The 17095-nt window shown below is 39.3% G+C and overlaps 1 protein-coding gene across 7 annotated transcripts in view; it reads right to left on the bottom strand.

The window, feature by feature from the left end:
- Positions 1-17095, bottom strand: part of FGFR2 (fibroblast growth factor receptor 2) — a 91224-nt gene that overhangs the window by 57640 nt on the left and 16489 nt on the right. For all 7 annotated transcript variants that reach the window (XM_073685374.1, XM_073685372.1, XM_073685375.1 and 4 more), the window contains exon 2: positions 1368-1583. In XM_073685374.1, coding sequence (XP_073541475.1) covers positions 1368-1515 — 148 coding nt within the window. In that variant the 5' untranslated portion in view covers positions 1516-1583. The remainder of the gene's footprint in view (positions 1-1367; positions 1584-17095) is intronic.

The raw sequence follows: 17095 nt of genomic DNA, 5'->3' as shown, positions 1-17095 counted from the left end.
GAAACTATATGGATGGCTCCACCTGCCTAGACCCAGGGCAAAAATAGTTTACAAAAACACCTAAGTTAGACTATTTTACCGTAAGATTGGATACCTATCCAGCCATTCAAAAAGCCATCAGAAAACTATGTTGTAAGAATGTTTTAAAACCGGTTATCTTAAGAAACGTTGTCAATTCACTGTTCCCATACCTAAACCTTGGCACAAAAGGAAAGTTGGCAGCACAACTTTAAGCCGATCTCCCCTGGATGGAGGGTTGTAGATTCAGGTGTGGTCCTGCAGACACTACAAACAGGACAGGCGGCATTGCTCCCATACCTTTTAAAGCTGCACATATCAGATGGATTGACAGGCTGGAATTCAGAGGGCGAGTGATGACTATATGCTCTGATGCATCATGCTTGCAGGAAGAGTCTCCTGCAGGGCAATGTCACCGGAGTTCTTACAAACTATCCCCCCTGGGCAACCAGGACTTAGAAATCTTTAGGATGGGAAGATGAGTGATCGCACTTCTTAATATGTTACAGAGATGGGGGCCTTACAATATAAAGAGTGTGTAAGAAGCATGCCTAAATTGTAGATTATGCATCGCGATTCGCTACCTTTCAACTCCTCATGTCAGAGACTTGTAAATGACATCAAATATCTTAATAAGGGGGCACGTGCACATAGCAGATTTTTTTGTATGAATGCTGTCCATGGTTTTTACAGATGGCACCTTTCGTGTTGTGAACATGTCCTTTTTTTCTCATACCGAGCGGTCTGCAGAAAATATTGGAGACATGTCCGATTTTGATCTGAAAGTCTGATCAAAATTGGCAATGCAAGTCTATGGGTCCGTGAAAAAAAATCAGACCGCACTCGGATGACACCCACGTGCGGTATGTTTTACACCACGGACTGACAGAAAGGACAGGGTGGAGACATTTTTTTTTTTCTCCACATATTGGTCAAACTCTGGTCAAACTCTGGTCAAACTCTGGTCAAACTCTGGTCAAACTCTGGTCAAACTCTGGTCAAACTCTGGTCAAACTCTGGTCAAACTCTGGTCAAACTCTGGTCAAACTCTGGTCAAACTCTGGTCAAACTCATAGGTCTGTCTCTCTCGAATGTGGAGAAAAGTGCTCATGTGAACCTACCCTAATTGTAAAGAAGGAATGCCAATGACACTGGTTATTGCACAGAGTAGCGTACTTATTTTTGTGCAAAAAAAAAAACACTTCCAAGTATAAACAGACACTCCCCAAATATTGTCTTAAATAAATTACATCAAACATCAAAACAATAGCGCCCATCTCCCACGTTCTATAACTTTACCTTGATATGCTTCTGGTCTTATAGTGGGTCTCACTATTGCTATATCTTACCTTCTGGTTCAATGGTGGTGTCCTCTCCTCGGCTGTAAGATGGACGAGCAATCGCCAAACCAACCAGAAACAGGCAAAGAAGTAGCAGCATGATGTCAGTGTACCCACCGCCTGTTTTCCCTGAGCGCCACACCGAGAACAACCCCATCTGACTGGCTGTGAGCAAGCATGAGACGTAATCACCACTATGTGGTCCTCAATCCTGTTTGGGAGATCCTGGAAGAGATTAATGGGAACAGAAAAATGGATTTGTAATTTCTTTTTTTTTAAGCCTATTTTCACTTCGACACTTATCAGCCAATGTAAATGTTCATATCAGAACGATATCCTTGTTGGCCAAAGTGACCAGAGTTCATATTAATGATTTTAATGAAAAAGATCGAAAAAGTTGTCGATACACTTTAAATAACTGACAGCCAAACGATTGTTCAGCCGACAAGTCATCTCTCCCAAACTTCCCATACACAAGAATGATCAGCTGATCCAAAATTTTATACATTTTCAATGGAGAAGAAGGCAGCTATCAGACATTTCTGGAAAAGTACAGCTCCATGGAGAACAAAAAGATGGGCCATTTTAATCAAAATTGCCTGATTCTTCTCTTTCTCATCAAGGATCAAGGAAAGAGTCGGAAGCCCCCCCCCCCACCATACACATTAGATGTTGAGCTGTTGAGTTCGGCCAACTCTAATCTAAAACCAACCTGCGTTGACCTCACTTATTCTGAAATCAAGCCAAAACTACTGTGTAGTCAGTATTTTACGAACTTCCAATTTCTCTTGTATCCTCTTTAAGAAAAACAAAAAAATTCATACAGATGCCTGTAAAAAAAATAATAGCTAGGGAATGTGTACCTTCATGGAGAAGAAAATCGCCCTGGACTTGGCCAATAACCAGAGAGGTGTGGGGAATTGTGCAAATGTCATCTTACAAACAGATTACTAAGGAGTGGTTAAGACTCCATTATGAAGACTATATTAGTTATTGTTCTTAATTATATGGATATTAAAGCTCACCGATTAAATAAAGTTCACATGGCACCAGTTTCATTGGTTATAGTAACCCTTGGTGATTTAGAATATCAACACTATTTACAATATACGGGGAGTAACCCAATAGAATAAAACAGATTTACAGAATAAATAGTAATTTGTAATAGTAATTTTATATATTCTTTACATATGTAGACTGTACACCAGTTGTGTCGCTTATTACTTAATTATATGGATAGGCTTCAATACATATAATAATTTCCATTTTTAGAAAAAGCGTCTACATTAGGAAAACATAAGAACGCAGTATAATTTCAAGGTAGTTATACTCTTACAGAACTTAATAGAAAGCTCTGGCACAAATGACTTGTTGACAGATCCCACCACAGTTGGGAGTAATCTGCCAATGATCTAATGTCTATGGACCCTGGCAGGCTTTGCCGGCTGCTTGTCAGCAGAATTGGCCATTTTGACCATATTGCTTAGCCAATCTTTCACGGGGGATCATAAATGTTGGCCAAGAGCTCTTCACTTATTACATAACAGCTTTAGTGAACCTGGCCCAACATGATATGGTTTATCTTCTAAAGTCAACTTTCTCTAAAATATCCTTGGGGAACCTCCACAGGCCAAGTCTTTAGGGTTTCCTTAAATGTTCATTCTGTTAATAATTAACTTATGTTTCACTATAGGAAATCTCAAGGTATTGCCTGTTGACGTTCCCTGAAGACATACAGTATTTGAGAAAAACAGGGTATGTGCATTCGACGACTTTTAGACAAGTGTGAACCCACCAAGTTTTTTGGGAGCAAGACCTACCAGGAAACTCTGGCCTTTTTTGTCCTGAAGTGACTTTGTGTCTTTTCCTGAGCTTTTTTTTTTTTTTTTGCAATATCTTTGGCTAAGATTTTTTTTTACTTTTATTGACCACAGTGTGAATGTGCACCTACACAATGTACTTATACCAATGTGTTCCGGCTCATTTCTTTAGTTTTGCTTTAGTTTTTTGTACTTTGTACATATGGGAGGATGGCTCCCCCCCTTTTGGGCTGTGCATCTCGTCAATAAAGCTTTCCAAGGCAGGTGCAAAACAGTCGGATCTAGGTCCTGCTCTGAACCCGTCTATTTTGAGGTCTGCTGACACATAGCAAGGTGAACTACAAGAGTTTGGAACCATCCTGATTGGGTACACCTTGTCGCGGTGGGATGGCTTTTTTGCTCTTTTGATCAAGATAGTGTCAACTTCGTATCCTATGTTATTTACATGTACTATTACTATTTATTTACTTAGTGTAGGATATGTGCTCATTTTGTTTTTATACTAGGTTTTGTATTGTATAAACTAGCGAACGTCTTTCAAGCAGAAACCACCTGAAGAATGGTCAGGTCAACTCTTTCAACTGCGGTTAAAATAAGCTCAAAAGCCTGAACATGTGCACAGCAAGCCATTTTTAAATATAAATACATATGTTCATTATTTTGAGCATTTAGTTAACACTTTTACACTATAAAACAACTACTCCCATTATGAATGGTTGAGTCCATGAAATCCAGTCGATCCTTGCAATAAAGAAAATTGAACTGTCACTCTTAAACGTTGCCATCATTATCTCTATTATGAGTCAACTTCATAAAAACAGCTTGGATACATCGCTATATTTCCCTTTCTCCTGTCACATTTGGCAGAGATATTTAAAAAAAAATACCATAATTTAGATGTTAAGATACCAACCATGGTAAAGCGAAGACTTCAGTCTTCGAAATGATTCCAAAATTCCATGAGTACTGGAGAGTGAGAAGATTTTTCCCCATGTAATCCACTTTTATTAGGGTGGTAGAACACAATTCTGCAACGCAAGCAAACAAACAAACCACACGGAGGATAACTTGCTTCCACATCTTGGCGATAAAAATTCCTTCAGTCCAAAAGTATAGAACTCCATTTCGAAAATGAAGATGTGGTGAGAAGCTTTCATCTCAAAATAAAATGTGGTTGGCTTTATTAAGTATGAATCAAAATGGTTATGAATTTTGGTTCAGGAGATTGTGCTGTGTCTTGTACGATTCGTAAATACTCGAGCAGATGCTTGACCCTAATGAGATGCAGGAAAAGGATGGGTGTACAGCTATAATCAATAAGCAAGGACGGCTATAGTAGGAAGGATCACAGGGGACCCATAAAGCAGGTAAGGGCAGCCTACACAATAGGAAGCTTTAATAGTTCTGCTGTTACAGTGGGATGAAATATAAGCTAAAAATAACCCAAAAAGTAAGATGCTTAGAAGAGTTTTCTAAGATCAAGTTTATACTAAAGAATTCATGAATCCATGTGAATTCTATGGATTGATGTTTGGCCCCAAAATGTTGGGGTATGATGGCCGGCAACGGAGGTAGGGGTAAGTTGATCAAGTTTATACAATTTAGACTTTGTATAAGGGATGGAAAGCAGTGCTCATTTGCTTGCAAATAATATATTCATGGACATAGATTGTAGACTAAGAAATTAGTCATTGCAGACACTATGGATGCCGATTTAGTGCTGGATTGGTGGGGAATGAAGGGAAAATATGGAAGATGGCACATGTTGATTTTAATATAGGCCCCATCATCACTGGATATAGCACTAATGACATCTATATGTGAAAATAACATTTATTACCTCTGTAAATTAAAAGTTAGGACCCCCCATGCATATTGGATAGCTGTCGGCCAGCAGATATCTTCCCCAACTCTCCCATACTCTGCAACACTTGGCTCTGGTGTTCTCTGAGAAATCCAGTGCCAGTCTCCTTTATCAGTGGCGCATCTCCTAAAGAAGAAAATGATCCAATATTGGAAATCTAATAGGTCAAATCCTAATTTCCCACCTCCGATATCAATTGTCGGGGGAGAGTCGGGACGTCCCGATTCACAGACTAAATGCAGTTCCAATGATTTTAGTCTAATATGAATGGTGGCCTTAAGGGCAATGTCCAGACTTCTGGCTCAAGTCGGCAGTCACTCTATGTGACTGCAGACTTGTAAATCTTTACATTGTGTTCTGTCAGAATTCTGCAATTTGTATACAAGTGATCACATGCCGACTAGACATTTGTAGTCACACAATACAAGTAAATTGAGAGGCCAGATACGTCTAGTAGGACTGTGGCCGGAAGTATGCAAATTGCATACTTTGCCACATGACTGCCTGCTCCCAGTGTCGGAACCAGAGAATCCTGACTGCGTGCACATTGCGTGATGTGGGGATTCACAGAGTGCCTGCAGACTTTAGCCCAAAGCCTGGACAACCCTTTTAAGATACTTTACTTCACGCCCATGTATACAAAGCGATGAGGTTAGGAGGCATGGCACCTACTCCACAATTCCATGCATACAATTAATATAAGGCAATTCACTGTGTAACTTATCAGGAATTTTCGGCAGGGAAAGTTTCTGCTCAACAACTAAAGTCTGGACTCTTGTGAGAGCAGTTTGTTTGCAGGACCTACAGACATTTTTTTTATCTTGCCTGCAGAGTTTTTACAGCTGCATTTTCCAACTTGCCCCCCCCCCCTTCCTACTAGGAATAAAGAGCGTCACTTTCCAGAGAGGGTGGGAGGGAAGTTCAGTTTTGATTGCATAAAAGTCTGTGTAAATGACCTGTATAATTAAAAAACACTAAATGCATTGTACGTAATGTATGTAACAACTATGTATAAATTGATGTATTCATTCAACTATGTAGAAAAAATCATATTTAGATTTATATTTTAATATTTTTATTTATTTTTGAGAAACCACAAATCAGCTTTAGGAATGCAGATGATAAAATCTCTATGCACCTGGTTTTCCAAAACTATAAAGCGGCTGTATATTTCAACCTACAGTGAATAATGGATGGATGTGAGCACACAGAAACATATAGGTAGAGAAGTTCATCAAGATTTTAGAAACTTATTTCAGGACGCAAGATAACAAATAAAATGGAAACGGTCTAGAGATTTTCCATGAGATTTTGGAGCAGAAACTGAGTGGAAACTTTCTAAAACCTCCTCAAAAACTTAAGTGATTTTGCTCCGTTTCTGCTCCGAAAATTCCATGTGCACATAGCCAGGCGTCTTTTGAATCCTTTGGCTGCATGGTTATCAGGATTGCTTCCATCAGTTTTTTCTAGCCCTGAAGGGGTGTACTTATGATTTTGACTATTAAAAGGAGAACTCAAGCAGCAGTACATAACATTTACACATTTCCACTTTTCATTGGCGCTCCCCCATAAGTCGAATATCTTTTTGTTTTATGTATTAAGGTCTTAATAACACAGGCTGATGTTATGATGTATGCAGCTCAAAAAGGAAAATAATAATAATGTTTATATGTAAACCTTGAAAGGGCAGCATTAATAATACTACCAAAAGACAATACACTTTCACTAGAGGATCCTGTACACAGCATAATGTCTGTGCAAGGACAAAATCCTCCTGACATGACATCTAATGTCAAAGAAAACATGGATCCAACAGCATAGATTTTTCAGTTCAATACTCTTGTTTTCTCTTGGGATAAGCGGTTCCAGATGCCTATCCCCCTGCTTTATTATGTCTGAGGACAGGGTAAAGAATAAAGCTAACAATCAGCTTAAAAAAAATGTGGGTGTTTTATAGTATATTCTTGGGCAAGGGTCCCCAACCTGTGACTCGCATGCCCTGTGTGTGGCTCACGGCTGTTCAAGTGAATGCCACTCTCAACTGTATTGGAATACACCAGTGGCATTATTACTTGTTATGGGGACACTGTAGGGACATTATTACTTTATGGGTTTGCTCACACGAGCGTATACATTGGATGAGTGCTATCTGATGTTTTATCGTTTATGTTATTTTATGGGGCAGTGCAGATCAGTGTTTTATTTCTCATACTGATTCACCGGATGGCACGCACCACTTTAAGTCTATGGGTGCATGGAAATCATCCGGCTGCACTAGGATGATATCAGAGTGCAGTCTGATTTCCGTGGACTCACACAATGGAGAAGATGGAAAAACTTTCTTCTTCATCTTCTCACCAGTGCTACAGTTCATGACACTAAGCTGACACTCGGATCAAACTGGGATCAGAGTTTGATTGAAGTGACAGTACCATAATCAATCCAATTCTCTCAGAGGACAGAATATATGCTCGTGTGACCCCGGCCTTTAAAGCGGCACTCAGGTCATTACTACTTTTTAAAGGTAGTACTTGGGGGGGGGGGGGTATTTTTACTTTGTAAGGGGGCATTCAGGGCATTATCAATTTCAAAGAAGGCACTTGTAGCATTATTACTTTTTAAGGGGCTACTCATAGAATTACTACTTTATAATGAGGCACTTGGGAGATTATTACTTTATATGGCGTCACCTGGTATTATTTTATAAAGGGGCACTATGGGCACACATACTTTATAAGGGTGGTCTTTATTACTTTATAAGATGCTACTTGGGGCATTACTACCTTATAAGGGGCATTTGAAGTATTATTAATTTACAAAGGGGTACTCGAGGGATTATAATTTTCAAAGAGGCACACAGGGGGCTTCTATAATTTATCCGCATATGCTGTGGCTTGCAACAATCGACAGAGTTGTATGTGACTCTCGGTAAGAAAGTTTGTGGACTCTTGTTCTAAGGTTGGGGACCACATATTATAGAGGCACAAAACAGTGCCAACCACTGAGGCACCATGCTGCCAACCTTTATCGTGAGTGCCAAAACCCTGGCACTACAATAAGGAGCCCCACAGTGCAAAGGAGTAAGATTGCCCTCCCTGGCCAAGAGGAAAAACATAAGAGAATGTATGGTATGTGCACCGTATGGAGATTATTATCGACATCTCAACTTGTGGTTATGATTTACTACACAAATCTGAAATGTTTAAAAAAAATACATTATATATATTTATTGTACTAGAGCTTTAGATATGAGGTTTTATATCTGCCCTGATGTAGTCACATGCAGCAAGGCTGATGCCCCAAAAGGGTTAAAATGAAAATTCTGCTCCGTTACATCTGTATGTATATATACACATCTTATTAACATTCATGGACATAACAAAACACCATGTAAGCTACTGCTGCCAAGTCCTCCCCATCAGCTAAAGCTTGGGTTTCTCTCACAATACACAATCATTTTTTCCTGTTGCACCTATATACACAAGTGTAGGAGCATGGCGGTATACACACCTCTCCTGAAGCCCCCTGCCTTTACCATGGAAGACTTAAATAAACACTCCCCTATAAAAACTGCACTTCCACAAACATTCCCTTTATACAATCTCCTGCTGAAACTTGCTGGCTCCATAAAAACATATTTATGGCTTGTGCCAACTCCTCAGACTAGAATCATTTTTTAACTTTCTTGATGTGAAGGATTTTTTTTTCTTAACCTAAAGCTTGAAAAAAAAAAGAAGAACAAGAGGCCCCTGAGCTAAAAATGCAGTGTGTTCAGCCAGAACATGAGGACTAAGAATTCATAGAGAAATGTATAAAAATACACGTGTACAAGTATTTGGGACAGTTGCGATAAACACCACAATGTCATCATTCTTTCTTTCTGCTGCTCAGTTTTTTAGTTCGAAAGTTTACAATTAAAGTTGTTGCCCGTGACTAGAAAAACAATAGCCGTAGGCAGCACATGGCAGACCCTGTTTTCAAGTCCTCTAAATGGCACCAGTTATGGAGATCTTTGCATCAGATCTCATTAAGACATCCGTTTTCACGTACTTGTTCTATCCAAGCTTTAAATTTATAGAATATTAATGAATTCATGATTGTCTTAAAAAGGGGCGTGCGCCTCTGTGCACCTCACTACAAATCTTACTCAAGTCATTGACTAGAGTAAGATTTGTGTCAAAGGTATACCACAGCTTCTCATGAATTAGGCATCGCCACTCCCCATCCCCATTCCGCCCATTTTCATGTTGCTGGCCAAAATTGATGGAAATGCGCAAAAAGTTCTAAAATTTGTGTTCAACTTCGTATTGGGCAAAAATGCTATGACTTTTCAAAGCGTTTCATGCCAGAATTCTGGTGTAATCACTTTGATGAATCAGGACCCGAGTATCGGAGAAAAAAAAAGAATAAATACCAAAACACAGCGACATGTCCATGATTGTTACCAGTCTTGGATAAAGCTCAGAAATGCAAGTCAATGGGTTCATGAAAAAAAAACGGATAGCACTTGGATGCCAATTGTGGCTCATCCAAGTGTTTTCCATTTTTTACTTTTTAATGGGCAGGAGAAGGGTCGAGGGTTTTTTTTTGCATAGCAGACGCTAGTAACAGACACACACATCAAGAATGGATGAAAACTGGGATAAAAACGTGCAAAAAAAGTTAGATGTCTGAATGAGTCCATATTAACACAGGCCTTGCAAAGGTTTTATATAGTGTGTAGTTACCCCTTCTTTAGATCAATGTCTCATTTATAAAAGGAATGTCTATAAATGATAAACTGGTGCAAAGGAAAGATTTTCACTTCTCATTTTTTAATGACATTTTGGAAAATGAAAGCATTAACCTGGTCAATTTTTAATGCATCTCCCCCACTCGGCCCAATTTTCCCTTGTTCTTGCATCTGTTCTTGCTCTGTACAACATAGAATTCCCTATTATCAGACAATTCAGGCCGACAGTGATATTCTTTAGAATATTGTTTACTGAAAAGTGCAAAAAATAATAGTCTGATCCCCTCTTTAACTCCCATTTCTTTAGTTCACATACCTATCAATGATATCTGCTCTGTACTTTACGGAAACCAAAAGGGACCTTTAGGCTGTGTGCCCACGATGCGTTTTTTTAAGCGTTTTTGCAGCAGCAATTCCGCCGCAGAAACGCTTAAAGAACGCTTGTTAGAAGGCCTGCCATGTTCCCCAATGATAATCCGCATGTGCTGTGCACATGCTGCGGAAATTTCCGCTGCGGACTATCATTGCGGAAAAAAAGCAGCACTACCAATTATTTTGCGGAAGCGCTGCGTTTTCGCCGCCATTGGCTTGCATTGAATCGCTTGGATTACGCATCACTGTATATGTAGATGCGCATTCCATGCATTTCAATGTGCGGATGGTACCCAGGTCTGGAGGAGAGGAGACTCTCCTCCGGACCTGGGTACCATAGTACCTGTAAAAAAAAAAAGAATAAAATAAAAAATAAATATGATACTTACCTTCTGATGGCCCGCGGTGTTCTTTTCTTCACTTGCCAGCAACTCGCGGTGGACTGAAGGACCTGCGATGACGTCATTTAGTTATGTGACGGCAGGTCCTTCAGTGTAGTGTAGTGTACCGCGAGCTGCCGGCAAGCCAGGACGGAGCGAAGCAAGACTCTGGGGGCCATCGGAAGGTAAGTATAGATTTATTTTTTTATTTTTTAACATTCTACGGTCACACTATATAAATCCATGCCAGTTGCATGGATTGATATAGTGTGACCAAGTTGTCAAGCACTTTCCAAGTGATGCTAAAATCGCTTGGAAAGCGCTTGTCAACCCGCATGCGGAAATGCATGTGAAGAACGCTTCACTTCCGCTTGTCCCTGGCAGGAAAAACGCATGTACAATCGACATGTACAATCCGCATGCGTTTCTTCTGCCAGGGAGATGCAGAAACGCTCAGGAAAAAATCCAGAGCATTTCTGCATCGTGGGCACATAGCCTTAAAGTATCACTCGTGTAAAGAACTCATACATATTAGATAAAAGTTGGTCGAACTCACCAATTTGAGCAGGATTGGCTGACCATTTAATGGGTATTGGGACCTCCCAATCGTCACCTGACAGATTATATGGGATGATATGAGTGGGGCCGTTGGAATTCAATCCTTCGGTTCAGTGTAGAGATAAGCTGCTGCCGATGATTGTGGCAGCAACTCTCTCATAAACTGGAGAGGAATGCTCAGCCGAGCAGAATCAGAGGGGATCAGAAGAGATCGCTTTTGACTGGATTTCCCGGGTCTGTCTAGATTTTTCAGATAAAATTCAGGTTGTGTATGGCTGTCAATTCTTTAGCTCTCCATGAGATAAGCCGCCAGCAGAGATGTCCTGCAGCAGCTCTTGGTTAGACAACAAACAAGCACTCAGCAGAGCGAGAGCTCATGAGTTTCAGAGGAACGGACAAGACAGCTACTGGCTAAACCATCTTTTAGCCAACAGCTATGGGGGACTTTACAAGCTTGTGATCAACAGCTATTGAAAGCGTATTGTCACTTTAACATCAGTTAGAAATAGTTAATAGTTGACGTCCAAAACACTATTTAGCCAATAAGTAACATATATTGATAAGATGAACTGTAAATTTAGGCCACTTCTTGGTAATATATATTTTTTTGCATTTTACAATAGAAGCAAAAGCAATGAGATTTCAGAAATCTCATACCCAGCTGCGATGTTGAAAATCTACAGCATGCGAATTCAATTCTTTCAGCGTTTTTTGCTGCTTATTTTTACCCATTGAAAGTAATGAGAAATTGCAAATATGTACAACATTTGTGCAGCATTTCCGGTGTATAAAACTAACTTTATTAATGTACTGTTGTTACATCACACATGCAATTTGCACCAAAAAAAATAAACATTTTATATGAAGTGATTATACTCTCAAGAGAGAAGGTTTTGTCTGCAAACAAAAAGAAAAAAAATCTCCAAAATTGCCACGCCGTGCTTACATGGGTTTCCTCTGGGTGCTCTGGTTTCCTCCCACACTGCAAAGATACATACAGATAGGGAATGTAGATTGTGAGCCCCAATGGGGACAGTTATATGATGGTGTCAGTAAAGCATTGTGGAATATGATGGAGCTATATAAATAAGCATACCAAATAAATAAATAATATAACCTTAGGGGCTGATTTATCAAAGCTTTTACACCAGAAAAGTGGTGGAAAATCTTTGAAAAAAAAGGCACAAACATTTTTGCTCAACAGATAGTTGTGAAAAAGTTTTTCAACTTTTGTTGTTTTTGGTGCCACTTTGAATGACTGGAACTGAGGAGGAGTCAGGGGCGGGATGTGGCGTGGCCACACTTGCCTGTTCAATTCATCAAAAGTGAGGATGTTTTATACGGCAGAAATGCTCGAGTGGAAATTCTGATGTGGCACACGTCACTCAGAAGGTGCGCTAAATAATGAATTTGGTGTCTTGAACTTGAGAAAGACAGGCGCCATTAGTGTATTAAAAAAAAACAAAAAAAACAAAGTATTGCTTTTTAATACGAAGTTTTATGAAAAATTTACTCAATGAATTTACTAATTTGAGTGACCTTTCATGTCTTTATTAAGACGAGGGGAGGAGAGAGAGTTAATCAATTTTGTCAGCTAAAGAATTGATTTACACGGTCAGGACACAATAGAAAGAACTGTTCCAGTTCACTGACACATATACCAAGAGCAAGTTTATATCGGAGACTTGTAGTAGTGCCCCAGCATAACTGCATGGAAGGAAAAATGAGGCAATTAATTCTAATTGTAAGAACCAACCCACATTCCAACCGCTAAGCACACACATACACACACCTCCACAAACACACAACATGCTTCAGCAGACTACCACAAAAGGCACAAAGGCCCGTGTGTTACAATAGTCAAAAGCCTCTTTTGTGAGAAGGTGAAAGGAAGAAACGTTTCGGAATGTAAGTGCCCAGGTGGTTGTGTTTGTTGACCGTCTCAGGAGACTTGGCTTTTGTAAGCTATATATGTAAATAGAACTTTATCTTTCAGCTTTCTCCTTGGTCTTATAGAAACTGGGGAGAGATGCTTTGTGAAGGACAGGAATTGTGTAAGCCGGCTTGTAGGCTGTTTGCCGCGGTAAACAGTGATGAATTTAGAAAATGCCAGATCCACCAACCCATATAAAAGAGCTTAGAGAGAAAAGTCACATAATGTATGGAAATGCTCAACACGGATTATATGGAACACAATTATTATTATTTTTTTCTTATTATTTGACTTTAATTTTCTACGATCATCCAAGGTTGATGGTTCTGAATTGGAGCTAGTAATCTCTGCAGTTTGACAACTAAAATGCTAAGGTCCATACGAGCATATTAGAAAAAAATAATATTTTATCACTTGTCACCCATGTGCAAACTGTGTACAGTCCGTATACAATCCATTTTTTCCTCCAGCAGCTATCATTTACACGACCATTTACCATTTCCTATGTTACAGGATTCCAATGTTTCTGTTAAAATCGGATGCTTCACGGTGGCTCCATATGGCAACTGATTTTTGCTTACACACCCATAAACTTGAATGGGTGAGTCTCATCCGATTTATGGAAGAAACTATGGCATGCTGCAATTTTTTTCACATGCAGATTTGATCAGTGGAAAAAAAAATAAAAAATTGGTCATCTGCACTGCCCAATTGAATAATATTAGACCGAGTGGGCTACATTTTTTCACGGTCAGCACTAGGACCAAATATACAGTCATGTGAACAAGCCCTTACAGGAAGAGCTTCTGCAGCTCTTCGGATCTTAGGAACCCCGTACAGAGGCTAAAGTTGAACAAAATGGACGATTTCAACCACAACATATGATTCTTTGTTTCGACTGATAGAATAGAATCATCCACACCGGTTGGGCATGTTGTTGTTTTTTTCTGAAGATGTGCAACGCCGGCTGCATCTTCAGTTAAAAAAAAAATGGCTGATGTAGTCTGTGATGTGTTTTGGGCCATCAACAGAACAAATGTTCATTCAACAGATGAACAATCACTCATTGTCCCAGTTTCATATAATGTGTATATGGAGAACTTTAAAAGTGCCCATACGTATTAGACTAAAGTTTAACCCCAGCAACTGACGTCTAAAAAGGCAGCTCCATAACACTGATCCATATGTGCTCTATGAGTCACTGTATGGTGCCTCCATACGGCACGCTTTTGCCCCCAAATAAAGTTTCTTTTGGAAAATACTTGTGTAATGTGGCATGGTCATCGCAAAGTGGCAAAAATTTAATTGACTTTTCTCTGAAGGTTAAAAAGTGACTGCAAAATAAAACTGGCACTGCTTATCTTATGAGAAATTCCAACCTCTCCAATCCCATTTTTCTCATGTCTCCCAGGTATAAGATTAGGACCATATCCAGTATTGAACTGGCATTCAAAAGGGCCACCAGTAACATTGACTCTGAGGGCCCCCTTTTCAGCTACATGCAAATAATGCATTACCCTTGATCACAAACCTTTTAGATATTAAGCTAGGTAGTTTGTTAAATGATTGATAAGATACTGCCATTGTCTGTACATAGACAATCAAGTTTATTGTGCCAACTACTGCTCATATAGAAGACTAGGTGGCCCTCTCCTGCACAGGGGCTTACCAGGGAATTCACCTGTCGGCCAGTCCGAGCCTGGCCATATCCCATTAACCTCATCTGGATCAGTCAACAAAAATATCAAATCTCTGACTAGCTGTGAGAATATATGGACCAACTGGGGGCATGATATAACCGCTGATCAGTAAATTTTTACCAATTGGCAGTCGTTTAATTACCTGTTTATACAGACAAACCAAAGTAAAGGACTTGTACTGAGCCATCTATAATAGATCACTCAGTGCACATAGGCTGCCATGGTTCTCGGCAATGTGAGTCCTGTTTACACCAGATGATGTACCGATGAGAACAATGAGATTTTGCGCTGTGCAAAAGATAATTTGACCCTGTGAACACACGTTTTGCTCATTCATCGGGTCATTTGCAGCCTGTAATTACACAGGCATACCAAAGTAAGCGATGCAAACAGGCATTTAAACGAATGCCGATTGGTAAAAGGTTAGTCTATGTAAATGGACCCTACAGCAGAGAGAGTCAAGTTCTTATCCATAATATCTCAGGCAGGTTTAAAAAAAATAAAAAATTTCTAGCCATTTTTTTTTTTTTTTTACTATGCTTTTACCATCAAAAGTCACGGCTCTTGCTCACTATTGTTATTATTCCAATCTAAATTAAATTATGTGATTATAGTTTAACAAAGCTAGGGCTATAAAATAGTTTTATTCGGGAGTCCTTCCATATTGTGTCCACATGCAACTTTATCCAGATACAATGTTTTTGTCTTGAAGAACTTGTGCAATGCTAAAAGTAAAGCCAATTGTGGATTTTTTCCTTTGTGGGTAAATAGTCAATGTGTCATATAAAGGTAATTATGTACCAGATGGTAAACCTAGTGTTTACTTTGTACCAGTGTAGCAGTGTTTGATAAGATCACTGCCATAATGGTAGCCTAAAAGGAAGAAGATGGCTTCAGCCTGACTTTGTTCCCTTAAGGCAGAACTTAACCTCTAGTTAGCATAAGTAAATATATATATATATATATATATATATATTTAGCAGGTTTGGCATCTACATAATTGTGTTGAAATCGGGACCTTCCTAATAGAGAAGAACATGTTATACAATGGTTTATTCAGTTTTCGAAGGCTCGAAAACAAATCATTTTTTGTGTCAAAGTTGGATAAAGGTTATCAAAATCTAACTGGGCTGCCTGAGGCATCAAACTAAAAGGAGAATGTTTGTTCTCTGTAACAATACTTTCTCTTTTACTATAGAAATAATTGACATCTATGGCAAGTGCACAGTCAACCGTATTCACAGTCTATTTACAGACCCTTCTTCAGCACCTATCCTAAAAAAATGCACAAAATACAAATGTAAACCATATGGCATGAACCCCGTTGTTCCCAATGACGATTGCTGTGCCCAGTGAACTGCTTATAACCTCCACTTCTGTTTTTTTAGGGTTCATTTACACTGGCCGATTGTGAATAAGCATTCCTAGAAAGCTCGTTTTCCGATCACTGGCAAGTGTAAACAGGCTGCCAATCACCCAACGAGCAAGTAGAGCACTCTTGCTTAAAAATTATGTTTCTCGGCAGCACATTGTGTAAACAGGATCTATGCTGCCGAGAACACTGACTGTTTAAGTGCACAAAATGATCTATGACAGAAGAGCTGTCGGCATGTCTAAAGAGACTAGTAAACGACCACTGATTGGTAAATTTGCAGTCGGTCGGCGGTCATTTAACATCCGCAGTCACCCAGTGTAAACGAGCCTTTAAGAAAGGGAAAGCTTCAGATAGTAAAAGTGTAATGTCCCAGCATTTTATATGACTATTAGCCCATAAACACAATACAGGATGACTAAACACAAGCAAGTTTTACAGACTTCTTGTCCAGGAATTGTAAATACAGGGCTTGATTACTGAAGGCTAGATGAAACATGACGCTGGTCTCTGCAGATTGTGCTCGGGGCAGGTTACTGGTCCTTCAGGTTGAAAAGATTGTTTGCCCAATGCTTGCAGATGTGGATTAATATACACATAACATCGAGGAACGTCCACTTGTTCCAAGGAACACAAGCTTGAAGATTCAATTCGGTCCAGGAGACTCTAGCTGAGAAGTAAAAGATATCCTTTATAGGAGGAGAAGGGATTTTATTATTTTTTATATCCGATAATGTGTAATCAGTATTCTAGTTAATTTATCTTAATTTTTAATAGGCTTAAAGGATTACTCCTTTCTTCTGCTCTACTATGACCCATTCATTGTCAAGTGTTTTCTAATAATTGAATTCTCTGTATTATATACAACAATCGCTCCCTTCTACTGGCTCCTTACATAACTAAATGGAGGTTTCTAAGCTGACACCACTTAAGTGCAGCGGAATCAGCCACTTTCTAGGTTGAACCACGACTAATTTTGTAATGATCTCACCAGTTTTTAGAAAAA

Source organism: Phyllobates terribilis, unplaced genomic scaffold, assembly GCF_046119375.1.
Source record: "Phyllobates terribilis strain yellow unplaced genomic scaffold, ASM4611937v1 Scaffold_5__5_contigs__length_657084704, whole genome shotgun sequence".
In the NCBI taxonomy this organism is placed as follows: domain Eukaryota; kingdom Metazoa; phylum Chordata; class Amphibia; order Anura; family Dendrobatidae; genus Phyllobates; species Phyllobates terribilis.
The sequence above is the reverse complement of the archived record's forward strand: the minus strand, read 5'-3'. Positions and strand labels throughout refer to the sequence as shown.